Below are 13,423 nucleotides of genomic sequence, written 5' to 3'. Positions count from 1 at the left end.
TGCCCAGCTGAGCCCAACTGCAATTGATAACCCAAAGGATAGTGGGCAAATAACATGGTTGCTATTTTTAAAATTATTTAATCACTTTATTTATTTGCCTGAGTCAGGTCTTAGTCACCATTGCCTAGGCTTAGTTTCTCTGCAATTTTTAACCAGGGGACCAAGGAAGTCACCCACATGGTTACTATTTTAAATTGCTAAGTTTTAGAGTAATTTGTTACACAGCAGTAGATGACTGATACACCACCCTAAGCAAATAATGAATGTTAACACCATCAATAACTGAACAAACTGGCTTCACATGCTTCCAATGTGATGCCCACAGGAGGACACTGGATTAACTTGATAGGGCTATCATAATAAAGTACTACAATCTGGGTGGTTTGAAACAACATAAATTTATTTTTTCACAGTTACGAAAGTTAGAAATCCAAACTCAAGGTGTCAGCAGGACCATGCTCCCTCTGAGATTCTGGGTAGACTCTGTCCTTGCTTCTTCCTAGCTTCTAGAGGTGACAGTCAATCCGTGACTTGCAGCTACAAGTCACTGCAAGACCACTACAAGACCACTGCAATCTGTCCTTTGTCATTACATGGCATTATATATCTCTGTCCTTACACAGCATTTTCCTCTTATAAGGGCAATATTCTTACTGGATTAGGGCCCACCTTACTGAACTTTTACTGAAAGAAAGCTGAGGGCCGAAGAATTGATGCTTTTGAACTGTGGTGTTGGAGAAGACTCTTGAGAGTCCCTTGGACTGCAAGGAGATCAAACCAGTCAATCCTAAAGGAAATCAGTCCTGAATATTCATTGGAAGGACTGATGCTGAAGCTGAAACTCCAATACTTCGGCCACCTGATTTGAAGAACTGACCCATTAGAAAAGACCTTGATGCTGGGCAAGATTGAAGGCAGGAGGAGAAGGGGACGACAGAGGCTGAGATGGTTGGATGGCATCACCAATTCAATGGACATGAGTTTGAACAAGCTCTGGGAGTTGGTGGTGGACAAGGAAGCCTGGCCTGCTGCAGTTCATGGGGTCACAACTGAGTGACTGGACTGACTTAATTATATGTACAAAGATTCTATTTCCAAATAAGGTCATGTTCATAGGCACCAGGGATTAGTATATTGAGGTGTTTTTTTTTTTTTTTCCTGGGAGAGGGGTGGCAGGACACAGACATAATTCAACCTGTAAATGGATACAGTATCATTTATGTTGTCTACCTGTCAAAAAATACATACTTGAATGTAATTATGAGGACATATAGGACAATTTAAAAATCAAAGGCTATTCTACACAATAATAACTGGCCTGTAATTTTAAAAAATGCCTGCATAATGAAATAAAAAAGACAGGGCTGGGAGTTATATCAGATTAAAATATGTTAAAAAATCAGGATACATAATGTAACACGTGATTCTGAATTTCCCTTTGCTATAAAGGATTACTGTTCACACTGTTCATGGGGTTCTCAAGGCAAGAATACTGAAGTGGTTTGTCATTCCCTTCTCCAGTGGACCACATTCTGTCAGATCTCTCCACCATGACCCACCCATCTTGGGTTGCCCCACAGGCATGGCTTAGTTTCATTGAGTTAGACAAGGCTGTGGTCCTAGTGTGATTAAATTGACTAGTTTTCTGTGAGTATGGTTTCAGTGTGTTTGCCCTCTGATGCCCTCTTGCAGCACCTACCGTCTTATTTGGGTTTCTCTTACCTTGGGCGTGGGGTATCTCTTCACGGCTGCTCCAGATGTTACTATGTGTTATCCAGACAAGAAAGTACAGGTAGAAGCCTGAGGAGCTTGGAACAGGTGGAACCAGGGCTTGGAATACAGCCAAGTTGCTTGCCCCACTTGGTAGCTGTTTCTTTCTCAAATGGGCATTATTTTTAAGCAGATAGGGTGTTGGGGGGGGGGTCCCATACTCGAGAGGAACTGGTTCTCTCTCTTCCCAAGAGGTCTCAGGAGACAACTCCTTGTAAAGAGACTTCTGTCATTTTAGAACATCACTTGGCGTGGACCTCGATCACCCGCTTAAAAACATCCCACCAGCAGCGCAAGCAGCGGGGACAGCACAGCGGGAGGAAGAGACCTTTGCAGGAAGCCTGCTCTGGGCCAAGGCAGCTGCGTGAGGCCGAAACCCAGGCGAGATGGGAATACCAGACCACCTGATCTGCCTCTTGAGAAATTTGTATGCAGGTCAGGAAGCAATAGTTAGAACTGGACATGGAACAACAGACTGGTTCCAAATAGGAAAAGGAGTTCATCAAGGCTGTATATTGTCACCCTGTTTATTTAACTTATATGCAGAGTACATCATGAGAAACGCTGGACTGGAAGAAACACAAGCTGGAATCAAGATTGCCGGGAGAAATATCAATAACCTCAGATATGCAGATGACACCACCCTTATGGCAGAAAGTGAAGAGGAACTCAAAAGCCTCTTGATGAAAGTGAAAGTGGAGAGTGAACAAGTTGGCTTAAAGCTCAACATTCAGAAAACTAAGATCATGGCATCCGGTCCCACCACTTCATGGGAAATAGATGGGGAAATAGTAGAAACAGTGTCAGACTATTTTTCTGGGCTCCAAAATCACTACAGATGGTGACTGCAGCCATGAAATTAAAAGACGCTTACTCCTTGGAAGGAAAGTTATGACCAACCTAGATAGCATATTCAAAAGCAGAGACATTCCTTTGCCAGCAAATGTTTGTCTAGTCAAGGCTATGGTTTATCCTGTGGTCATGTATGGATGTGAGAGTTGGCCTCTGAAGAAGGCTGAGCGCCGAAGAATTGATGCTTTTGAACTGTGGTGTTGGATAAGTCTCTTCAGAGTTCCTTGGACTGCAAGGAGATCCAACCAGTCCATTCTGAAGGAGATCAGCCCTGGGATTTCTTTGGAAGGAATGATGCTTAAGCTGAAACTGCAGTACTTTGGCCACCTCATGCGAAGAGTTGACTCATTGGAAAAGACTGATGCTGGGAGGGATTGGGGGCAGGAGGAGAAGGGGACGACAGAGGATGAGATGGTTGGATGGCATCACTGACTCGATGGACGTGAGTCTGAGTGAACTCCGGGAGTTGGGGATGGACAGGGAGGCCTGGCGTGCTGCGATTCATGGGGTCACAAAGAGTCAGACACGACTGAGCGACTGAACTGAACTGATCTGATAAAGGATTACTGGAGAATTGAGCAAATGGAATGTCTATAGAATAAAGAAGGTATCAGTGTTAATTTCTTGACTTTTATCAAGAAACACTGGGGTTAGATAAGAAAATCCTCTATTTTTAGGAAATATTCACTAAGAAAGAAAACTTCCTGAGACAACCAATAATCAAAAAGGGTGCTTGGGACTTCCCGGGTTGTCCAGTGGTTAAAACTCCTTACTTCCACTGCAGGGCGGCGCCGGCGTGCGATTCCATCCCTGTCGCGGGAACTAGCATTGCCCCCACCAGACATCTCGACAAAAAAAAGAAAAAGAAAAAAAAGGGTGCTATAACACGTGTTCTAGGATCTTTGAGCAGTCAGGACCTCAGGAAGCCTTCCCTAATCTTAAAATCTCCAGTCATGCCTCTCGCCTCCCTTTGCTCCCTAGCACGGACCACCCATGATCGCGCAACAGTTCGTTCAGTCGTTTTGCTCACGTTTGGGGAAGAGCCACTTGATTCCGAGAAATAATCTTCATGTACGAAAGAGGAAAAGACAAATCTGGCGGTTGAAAGGGCAGCCTAGTCCTTCAGGACGAAAACGTGATATTTGCGTGTATTTGATTTTCAGGGACCATCCAACACCTCACCCAGCCCATACACATCTACCCCTTACAGGGACGCTTTGCCCTGATAGTCTGATTTTCTTTCGCTGTTGCAAGATTAGATTACTACATAATCTGAAAGAAAGATCATGGACGAGGACTAAATTTCATGCTAAATTTATGACGAAACGCTGCTCTTACTATTTAACGTCCGATTGACATTCTGTTGCGTGTCAATTTCAGTAAAAGAAAAGTGAAACCAGACCCAAGCCGGGACCCACCCAGGTCCCCCCTCAACTGCGGGGCGCCGAACGCCGCGAGCTCGTCTTCCCTGGTCCCCTCTGCAGGTCCCGACTTGTCGCCACGCGCCACCACCCCCCCCCCCCCCGCCATCGGAGATATCGGCGCGTCTCGGGTGGGGTCAGTGGGCTCCGCGGTCCCCAAGGCGAAGCAAAGGACGCCGGAGACACCCACGCAGGGGCGTGGCGTATGTAGATGAGCAGGCGTGCAGAGGTTGCTGGTCCCGCTTCACCTGGGTCTGCGCGTCCTGCGTGTGGACACGCGGAGGCTCCTGGGGTTGGTCTACGGCTGAGCGAGGCCACGGCGACAGGCGTGCAGGTGCAGAGGGCCCGGAGTGTGCAGAGTCGGCTGAGGAAGTGACCGTGCCTGGAGAATGGAGCGAGCGTGAGTGTGCTGGGCGGTGCGTGGGCGGAAACTCATACTTACCTGGCAGGGGAGATACCATAATCACGTAGGTGGTTTTCCCAGGGCGAGGCTTATTCATTGTACTCTGGGTGTGCTGACCCCAAATGTGGGAAGCTCGACTGCATAACTTGGGGTAGTGGGGGACTGTGCTCGCCCTTTCCTCTGGTAATTGTGAATACAGATAAAAAGGTACTTGCTTGGTGTCTGGGTATGTGTGTTTCAATGTTTTATACCCAAAGGGATTTGTAGCAGTGCTCTTTGTTTTTGTTTTCTGCTGTAAACTTGATTTGCTGTTAGCTATTGTTGTTCAGTGCCTCAGTCCTGCTGATTCTTTGCCACCCCATGAACTGCACCATGTCACCTATAGAAGTTTGCTCAAACTCATGTCCATTGAGTCAGTGATGCCATCCAACCGTCTCATCTTCTGTTGCCCCCTTCTTTTCTTGCTCTCAGTCTTTCCCAGCATCAGGGTCTTTTCCACTGGTAGCCAAAGTATTGGAGCTTCAACTTTCCAATGAACATTCAGGGTTGATTTCGTTGTTGTCCAAAGGACTCTCAAGTCTTCTCCAGCACCAATTGATGCTTCTTCCAAAGCATCAATTCTTTGGCTCTCAGCCTTCTTTATGGCCCACTTCTCACATCTCACTGGAAAAACCATAGCTTTTTATGTGGACATCTGTAAGCAAAGTGATGTCTCTGCTTTTTTAATATGCTGTCTAGATTTGTCATAGCTTTTCAAGGAGCAAGCATCTTTTAATTTCATGGCTGCAGTCACCAACCACAGAATTTTGGAGTCCAAGAAAATAGTCTGTCAGTGTTTTCATTCTCCTCCCCCATCTATTTGCCATGAAGGGATGGGACCAGATGTCATGATCTTGTTTTTTGAATATTGAGTTTTAAGCCAGTGTTTTCACTCTTTCCATCAAGAGGCTCTAAGTTCTTCACTTTCTGCCATAAGGGTGGTGTCATCTGCATACCTGAGGTTATTGATATTTCTCCTCTACCCATAAACAGTGAAAAATCAATTCCTTTTACACTATGTGCCCACTGGAAAAAACTCATCCAGTTGGAGCTTCACTGGCCTCAGGCAGGCTTGCCTCACCTTTTTCACTGATTTCCTCCGGTCACTGTCCTTGCTCACCACATAAACTCCTAATCGTTCACATCCTTGATTCCCACTGCAACCAACAATGACTCCCCAAGCCATTTCCACAGACCAGGTTGCTCCTCTTCCTCTCAAAGCATAAAGCATCTCCTGAGGGAAACCATTTTTTTCCATTGCTGTCCTGTCTCTGCCACTAGGTGTCTTCCTCTTGCACCTCTGCCACGCTAAAGCTTTATGAATGCCACAACTCAATCGACAGCAGTGAATCCAGGGTGGGCTATTTTTAACAGGGACTAGCAGTGAGCTATGGAATGTTTCAACTGTTCTGGAGGTACAAAGTAAATTTTTGCCCTAAGACTTGAAAGAAGTAACACACATTCTTTCCCAAGACCCTTGGATAGTAATAACTCATTTATACATGTATTTATTAAGCATACCTCACCTCCCCACACCCATAATCATCACCTCCAGTTTACCCCATTCCATCAAGCATTTGAAAATGTAAACCAAAAGGTCAGGAGATGTACTTTCCACTGTACTTCCTTCCTAGAAAAAGGCCACCTTGGTAGAAACAGATTAGTTGATGGCTGTGTAGCAAATTGTGAACTTGCTATTTTTTAGCACTGACACAGCATCTTCACATTTCCAAAGCACTGTACCAACATTTATTAATCCTCACAACACCCCTGTGAGGTAGGTCAGTATATCCTTCATGGTGGAGAAACAGGCAAAGAGCTCAAGTGAACCCTGTGGTCTGAGGCCACAAGGGCAGCTGGTGAAGGGACTGCCCCTGAATCCAAAGGCTGGGGCCCTCCACCCCACGTTCACCCACTGGTGGGCATCACAGGGGCATATTCTCACCAGTGAAGGGCACATGGAGGACAAAACACAATCTCTCAGCCAACACAAACATGGACAATTCAAACGCAGAGGAACAACAGTAACAGAGAGAAACATTGAGCAGCACACCAGCGAGGCGAGACAAGCAGCAGAGGAAGTCTGGAACTGTAGTAACTAGCCCTGAGACCCAGGCAGGCGGTCTTCAGAATGGTTTGCAAAAACAATTAGGAACACATTGGAGGGGTGACCAACCCAAATGCCTGTGGTTTCTACATGGGAGACAACTTAGAGTGGAAAAATCCAACCACTCAAGCTAATTTTAAACTAGGAATAACATAATGGTCATTCACATTAGAAAGGTCAATAATATTTGTAAAGTAGCTACTGACATTACCTTAACTTTGTACCCTAACTTTTATTCCAAATATTCCAACTTTTCCCCACTGACAAGTGCTACTCCCTATAGCAGGCCTCTTTCTCTCTACATACCAATCTCTACTCTGGCATATGTCTCATGGTTAATTGGCTGAGCTAGAGGTGGAATCCTGGAAATTATAACAGACCAGTCTCTGTTCCAGTTTTACAAACAGCGGCCTCTAACCTGTCTCTGTCCAATTCCATCTTACACGAAGTGCTCAAAGCACCCAGAGAAGCAGTTCATTCTTTTGTAAAGCGGTGAACTTGGTTCCATATGCCATTTTAAAAGAAATAAAGAAAAGCTAAGACCTGCACTGTAAAAGCATAGTATAGGAGTAGATTATAGCTACTCCAAATTTTAGAGTGATACAATGACCACAGAGTTAAAAACTATCACTGTTATCACTGTTTATTTGACAATAGTTGGTTTAGTCTACAAGTTTAAGGCAAACATACTAATGCATTTGCTTTTCTTCAGAAATCATACTTATAAAGAGTACATAAAGCCTGTCCCAACACTTCTAAGAAACGTTCATTAATTAAAATAAGTCTGATTAAGATGCTTTACCAGGATACAAGAGTGAACTATGGTGGTGTATAATGTTTTTTTAAAACAAAATTAAAAAAAAAAAAAAGGTAATGGCAATCCTTATCTTTGTTTAAACCATGTATTTTTGAAAGGGTTAAACTTCAGAAATTATTTAAAGGTAAATAAGATTGGCAGCCAAAAGGAATACTATTCATAAAATAAACAGTTATAGAGGCTACTTAAAAAAGACGGAACTTTGGACTTCTGAAGAGGAGGGGGGCACGATGATGGGCAACTGTCCAGGGCGCAGGGCACAGGGGCCACCACGCAGCCCGCAGACCCGTGGGTGGCACTGAGCCATTATTTTTCAGAAAAAGGGAGAGGAGATGCACTCTGTCAGCTGTTTCTTTCGTTTCCAGTGAGCAGTAAATGCCTAACATCATTAAGAAAAAATAAAATCTGAAGGAAGGCAGCCCTTTTTAACTGGAAGGCAAGAGTGTGGCTTATGTGTCTCCATTGAGCACTGCCAGGCAGTTCTGCAGCAACTGTAGATTACCCTGCAAAGGAAGGGAACAGCACCAGTGAGCTTCAAATAGTGTGAAAGAGTCTTACTGAAAACACATGGCATTAGAAATCACATTAAAATACCAGAATTGTGAAAACAGTCATTATGTAGAAATAAAGGTTTAAAGACATAAAATTACAGAATCTGTTCCATGCACAATAATATTTTCCACATACTAGATGCTTCAGCAACTTTCTATCTAGACGAATATATTAATATTTGGCAGGCACTAGTGAGGGTTATAAAATATGCCCTTTGTGTACAGATTAAACTACTGGGCATGTTCTGATGGTAGCTTAGACTTATAGCAGTTTTATAAAAATAGTAAGATCACACAGAAGTATTCTACAAAAGTCATACCTAAATGCCCATTTATAAAACATGTGAACTGGCATCCAAATTTAGGAACATACAAAAGTAAATTTAAGTATATTTACGTTACAGTATATATTAACAGGAGTGAAGGAAATCCTTCTCCTTAGCAAGTCAACTAAAATGTATAAAGATGGAATTAGAAAATGACCATTTGGCAACCATCACAAATTAACTGACTGAGGCAAAAAACATGAATGGATGCTATTATGAGACTTAAAATGCCAATACTGTAGCCATTAGCTATGTACAGCTGCATAATTAAAATTTCTGTTAATTAAAATTAAATGAAAACTCAGTCCCTCAGGTGCATTATCCACATTTCAAGGGGTCAACAGCCACACGTGACTAACGCCAACCACACGGGCAGTGCTAATGAGAGTACTTCCACCACGGCACGAAGTTCTACTGGTCAGTGCTGGTTGAGTGATGAGGTATTAACAGTCTCAAGTACCTCCCCACAGTATACCTCTTAATTCCAAAGTATAAAACAGCAACTCAGCCACTGTGAAGCCTGCAGACATCACTTTAAGCAAATGATCAATGTTGTACATTGCCAGTAAGGCAGCTAATCAACAGCATGTATCTCCTCACATGAGATGCAATGAGACCATCTGAACATCACTTCTGTGTGGGACACCTTCCCAGAGTGCAGAACCCAAACCCAGGAATCAGACAAACCCAAACTGAGGGGCATTCTACGGGCCTGTATCCAATGCTGCTGCTGCTAAGTCACTTCAGTCGTGTCCAACTCTGTGCGACCCCATAGACGGCAGCCCACCACCAGGCTCCGCCGTCCCTGGGATTCTCCAGGCAAGAACACTGGAGTGGGTTGTATCCAATGCTACAAAACACAAAGACTCAGCAACTTCCCCAGACACCAGAAGTCTAAGACGACAGGTGCACTGAATGCACACGATCTCTTCACTCCTACTGGCACAACCAGGGAAATGTGAATACAGGTCTCTGGGTTAGATAACAGAATTATGTCGATATTAATTTCCTCACCTTTATAACTGACTATTTTAAGAGAATTACTTGGTTTTAGGAAATTCACACGGAAACGTGTAAAAGAAGAAGCATAGTATCTGCAACTTATTCATACGGTTTAAGACAAAAATAGGTATGTACAGGGATGTGTGTGTAAAGAGAAACAGGGAAGAAGGGAGAGAAAAAGACAAAATAGATGTGATAACATGCACATTTGGGGAATCTGGGTGAAGAGTATTCAGGAATTCTTTGTACTTTCCTTGCAACATTTCTGAAAGTCTAAAATTAAGTGAAAATAAACAATTTTAGATGTTTAAGTTACTGTCAATTTTTGGCCGGTATAAGAACAGAACTGTGACAAATGACTCTAAGCCTGCCTATCGTCATGAAATTACCTTCTTACAGCTGCACCCCCCAACGGGAACCGCCGAGTCACGAGATGTATGTGCTGCAGGCTGACACCTGCCGGATGCCCCGCAAAAGGTGTACCTTGCTCTGCCCCTGCAGTAAGGTACGTGGGGACTCACGTCACACCCCCACAGCTGGCTCATCACTTTCTTTTGTTACTGCCCCATCATACATTTTTTATTTCCTTAATAAAGAATCTGAGCCTATTTTCAAGGAAACAAAAGTGACCTAACTATCGAGTTTTCTGTTATAACTAGACTTCAATTATGTGGTAGAGTCATATATGTCAGTTATAATAAATAAAATCCAAAGTAGTTTCAAACATCTTGCTGTAAATTTAACCATTATCTACTCTTTCTGGAATGGTTTACTTGGATCCTGGGACCAAAATGAGATTTTGTTCAGACTTACAAAATCAGTAAGAAATCTGAGACAACAGAGTTCTCCAAGCTTGGCACTCCTGACACTGGGGCTGTGATCCCCTCTTGTGGGGGTTCTCTGTGCGTGGGAGGATGTTGAGTAGCAACCCTGGCCTCTGGCCTCTCCATAACCTACCCATCCCGATTGGTGACAACCATAAATGTCTCCAGAAATTACTGAATGTCTTCTGGGGGGCAAAATCACTACTAGTTTAGAACAACTGGACTAGAACAGCTGTGAGAAACTGGCACCCAAAGAACATACCTCAGAAAGAATTTGAAAAAGTACAAAATCTGGAAACCAGAAGCTAACATCAATCTATAGCATGGGTCAGCAAACTCTTTTTGTGAAGTGCTAAACAGTAAACATTGTAGACTTTCAGAGACGTTTGGTCTCCGTTTCAACTACTCAGCATTGCTGCAGTAGTATGAAAGCAATCACAGACAAAGCCTAAGTGAGTAAGCTTGGCTGTATTTCAATAAAACTTTATAGGTTAAAATTGACTTTCATGTAATTAGCATGTCAAGAAGTATTATTCTTTTGATCTTTTTATAATCATTTAAAGACATGAATGCTATTTCTGACTCACAGGCTGTACAAAAACAGGTTATAGTTTGTCAACTCACCCTTAATCTATAACAAAATCCGTGACAGTTTATAACGTCTTTAAAAAGAACATAAGCAGTGAACATCAGAAAACCAACACAGGCTCGATCCTAATGTCCTTCACAGATAAAATGGAGAAATAATGGTGGATAATAGTATAAGTGAACTCATAACTATTCAAATAAATATAACCAAATAATATTAATAAGTTAGTATCAATTAGTATAGAAAGAAGGGAACTAAAAGTTTTTGGGTGCCACTTTTATAAATTAGATTAACAAACACTGATTCCTTTAATCCTGATCAACCTTTTAAATCAAAACTTAGATGAAGACATAAAAGATAGTTCATACAAACTGCAAATATCAAACAACTGACAGGAAAACCTAGTGTAATAGTCAAATACCACATGATCAAACCCAAGTTTCCAAAAGATCTCAATGAGCTGGGCTAAGACTAGCAAGCTAAAATTTAACAGACACACATGTGGCCTGCAATTACATTTTTAAAATAAATGCTCAATAAATGAAAAAGTTCTAGAGATCCGGTGTACAACAATGTGAATATACTTAACACTACTCAAACTTCACATTTAAAAATGGTTAAGATGGTAAATTTTATGTTTTTTAACCACAAAAAATATGAATTTGAGACTAACATATACACACTTTTTTTTTTTTTGAAAGCCGCTCAGTTGTGTCCAACTCTTTGCAACCCCATGGACTATACAGTCCACGGAATTCTCCAGGCCAGAATACTGGAGTGGGTAGCCCTTCCCTTTTCCAGGGGATCTTCCCAATCCAGGGATCAAACCCAGGTCTCTCGCATTGCGGGCGGATTCTTTACCAGCTGAGCCACAAGGGAACATATACATGCTGCTATATATAAAATAAACAACAAGGACCCACTGTATAGCACAGGGAACTATACTCAATATTCTATAATAACCTATAATGGAAAAGAATCTGAAAAAGAATATATACATATATGTATATAACTGAATAACTTTTCTGTACACCTGAAATCAACATAACATTCTAAATCAACTATATACTTCAATTAAAAAAACATGCTGCAACAAGAAATGTGTACAATAATCATTTCACACATGCAAAAGTGTTTCCATTTTCGGGTATAGTATTTTAAATGAGCAATGACAGTAAAGAAAATTTATTTTTTTAACTAGTCAAAAAATGACACTGTTTCTCCATATTAGGTACTGGAGTCTTGCAGAGCTAACCATTAGAGACACTGCAGATACTATTCTTGCTGAAATTAGATAATCTTTAAAATCCCTCTCAAGTCTAAGATTTCCTATTTTTAAAATTAGTATAAAGTATCATTACAGACTCATTCCTAAATTTTAAGTCACTTAAATTGTTATATCTTTAATATGACACTACCTTTGCATGCTTCAGTTCTAACTCTGCCAGTTCCACTAAATTTTTTCTGAATGCAGCAACTCTTCTTGTCTTAAAATCTATAAGTTCTGTGAACAAAACAAATTAGGATTAACTGCTTGTGTAACAGTGTAAAACACACCTGATTACTAAAGGTTAATGTAAGAGTACCTTGTTTTGCAGATTCAGATATTTTTTCAAATTTCTGACAACATAACTGTTGGGATGTTTCAGCCTGCAGAACATCTTTATTTTTCGCTCTTGCTTTATCCAGTGCTTTATTGGCATTTTCGTAATCCACTAATGACCTAGATCTTCGATAGAGGAGATCCTATAAAACAGAATGCTGCATGATAACACATGCTGCTCGTGTCTAGTAGCTGCTGCCAACCTCCCCCCCACCCACCCCTAACAACCATCATCGGAGTTAACACTTACACACTGAATGCCACAGGTCAGTTACTCTTCTACATTTTTTGGGTAACAGCTTTATTGAGGTATAACTCATATCACCATATAATTCACCCATTTAAAGAGCACAATTCAATGGTTAATATGCACACAGAGTTGTGTACCCATCACTACACTCAATCTTAGAACATCTCTGTCACCCAAAAGGAAATCTCATATCCATGGCAATCACTCTCCATTTCCTCCTACAGCCCCCACCTCCAGTCATTCATCTGCTGTCTCTACAGATTTGCCTATTTTGGACATTTCATTAAAAAAGGAATCCTGGGCTTCCCTGGTGGCTCAAGGGTAAAAAAACGTGCCTGCCAATGCAAGAGATACGGCTTCCCTCCCTGATCCGCGAAGACCCCGCCTGTCTAAGACAAGCAACCCCATGTGCCGCAACCATTGAGTCTGCTCTGGAGCCCGGGAGCCACAACTACTGAAGCACGTGCGCTGCAGAGCCCGTGCCCTGCAACGAGAGAGGCCGCCAAATGAAGTCCGTGCACCACGAGCAGAGAGGAACCCCAACTCGCCAAACTAGGGAAAAGCCCACATAGCAACAAAGACCCAGCACAGCCAAATAAACAGATTTCTTAAAGGAATCATTTCATATGCAGCCTTTTGTGCCTTTTATTTATTTTTTTCCTTTTTTGGCTGCTTGCCTTGTGGGATCTTAGTTTTCTGACCAGGGACTGAATGAACCTGGGCCCTCAGCAGTGAAAGAGTAGAGTCCTAACCACTGGACTGCCAGCCAACTCCCCTGTCTGGCTTTTTCACTTAGCATAAAATTTCAAGTTCATCTATTTGTAGCATGAATCAGTACTTCATGCCTTTGATTGCTAAATATTTCACTG

The 13,423-nt window shown here is 42.3% G+C and overlaps 1 protein-coding gene and 1 pseudogene across 2 annotated transcripts in view; one reads left to right on the top strand and one right to left on the bottom strand.

Moving 5' to 3' along the window:
* Positions 1-4,477: 4,477 nt before the first annotated feature.
* Positions 4,478-4,629, top strand: LOC112581034 (annotated as a pseudogene).
* A 1,582-nt stretch (positions 4,630-6,211) lies between these two features.
* Positions 6,212-13,423, bottom strand: part of SNX6 (sorting nexin 6) — a 47,737-nt gene continuing 40,525 nt past the window's right edge. Inside the window, exons 12-14 of one of the 2 annotated variants that reach the window (XM_006056945.4) lie at positions 12,288-12,447; positions 12,120-12,205; positions 6,212-7,912 (exon numbers count right to left, since the gene is read on the bottom strand). In XM_006056945.4, coding sequence (XP_006057007.1) covers positions 7,859-7,912; positions 12,120-12,205; positions 12,288-12,447 — 300 coding nt within the window. In that variant the 3' untranslated portion in view covers positions 6,212-7,858. The remainder of the gene's footprint in view (positions 7,913-12,119; positions 12,206-12,287; positions 12,448-13,423) is intronic. The other variant, XM_006056947.4, reaches the window with a different exon arrangement.

This window comes from Bubalus bubalis, chromosome 20, assembly GCF_019923935.1.
Source record: "Bubalus bubalis isolate 160015118507 breed Murrah chromosome 20, NDDB_SH_1, whole genome shotgun sequence".
NCBI classification, from domain to species: Eukaryota; Metazoa; Chordata; class Mammalia; order Artiodactyla; family Bovidae; genus Bubalus; species Bubalus bubalis.
Note: the sequence above shows the minus strand (reverse complement) of the source record. Positions and strands in the feature narration are given on the sequence as shown.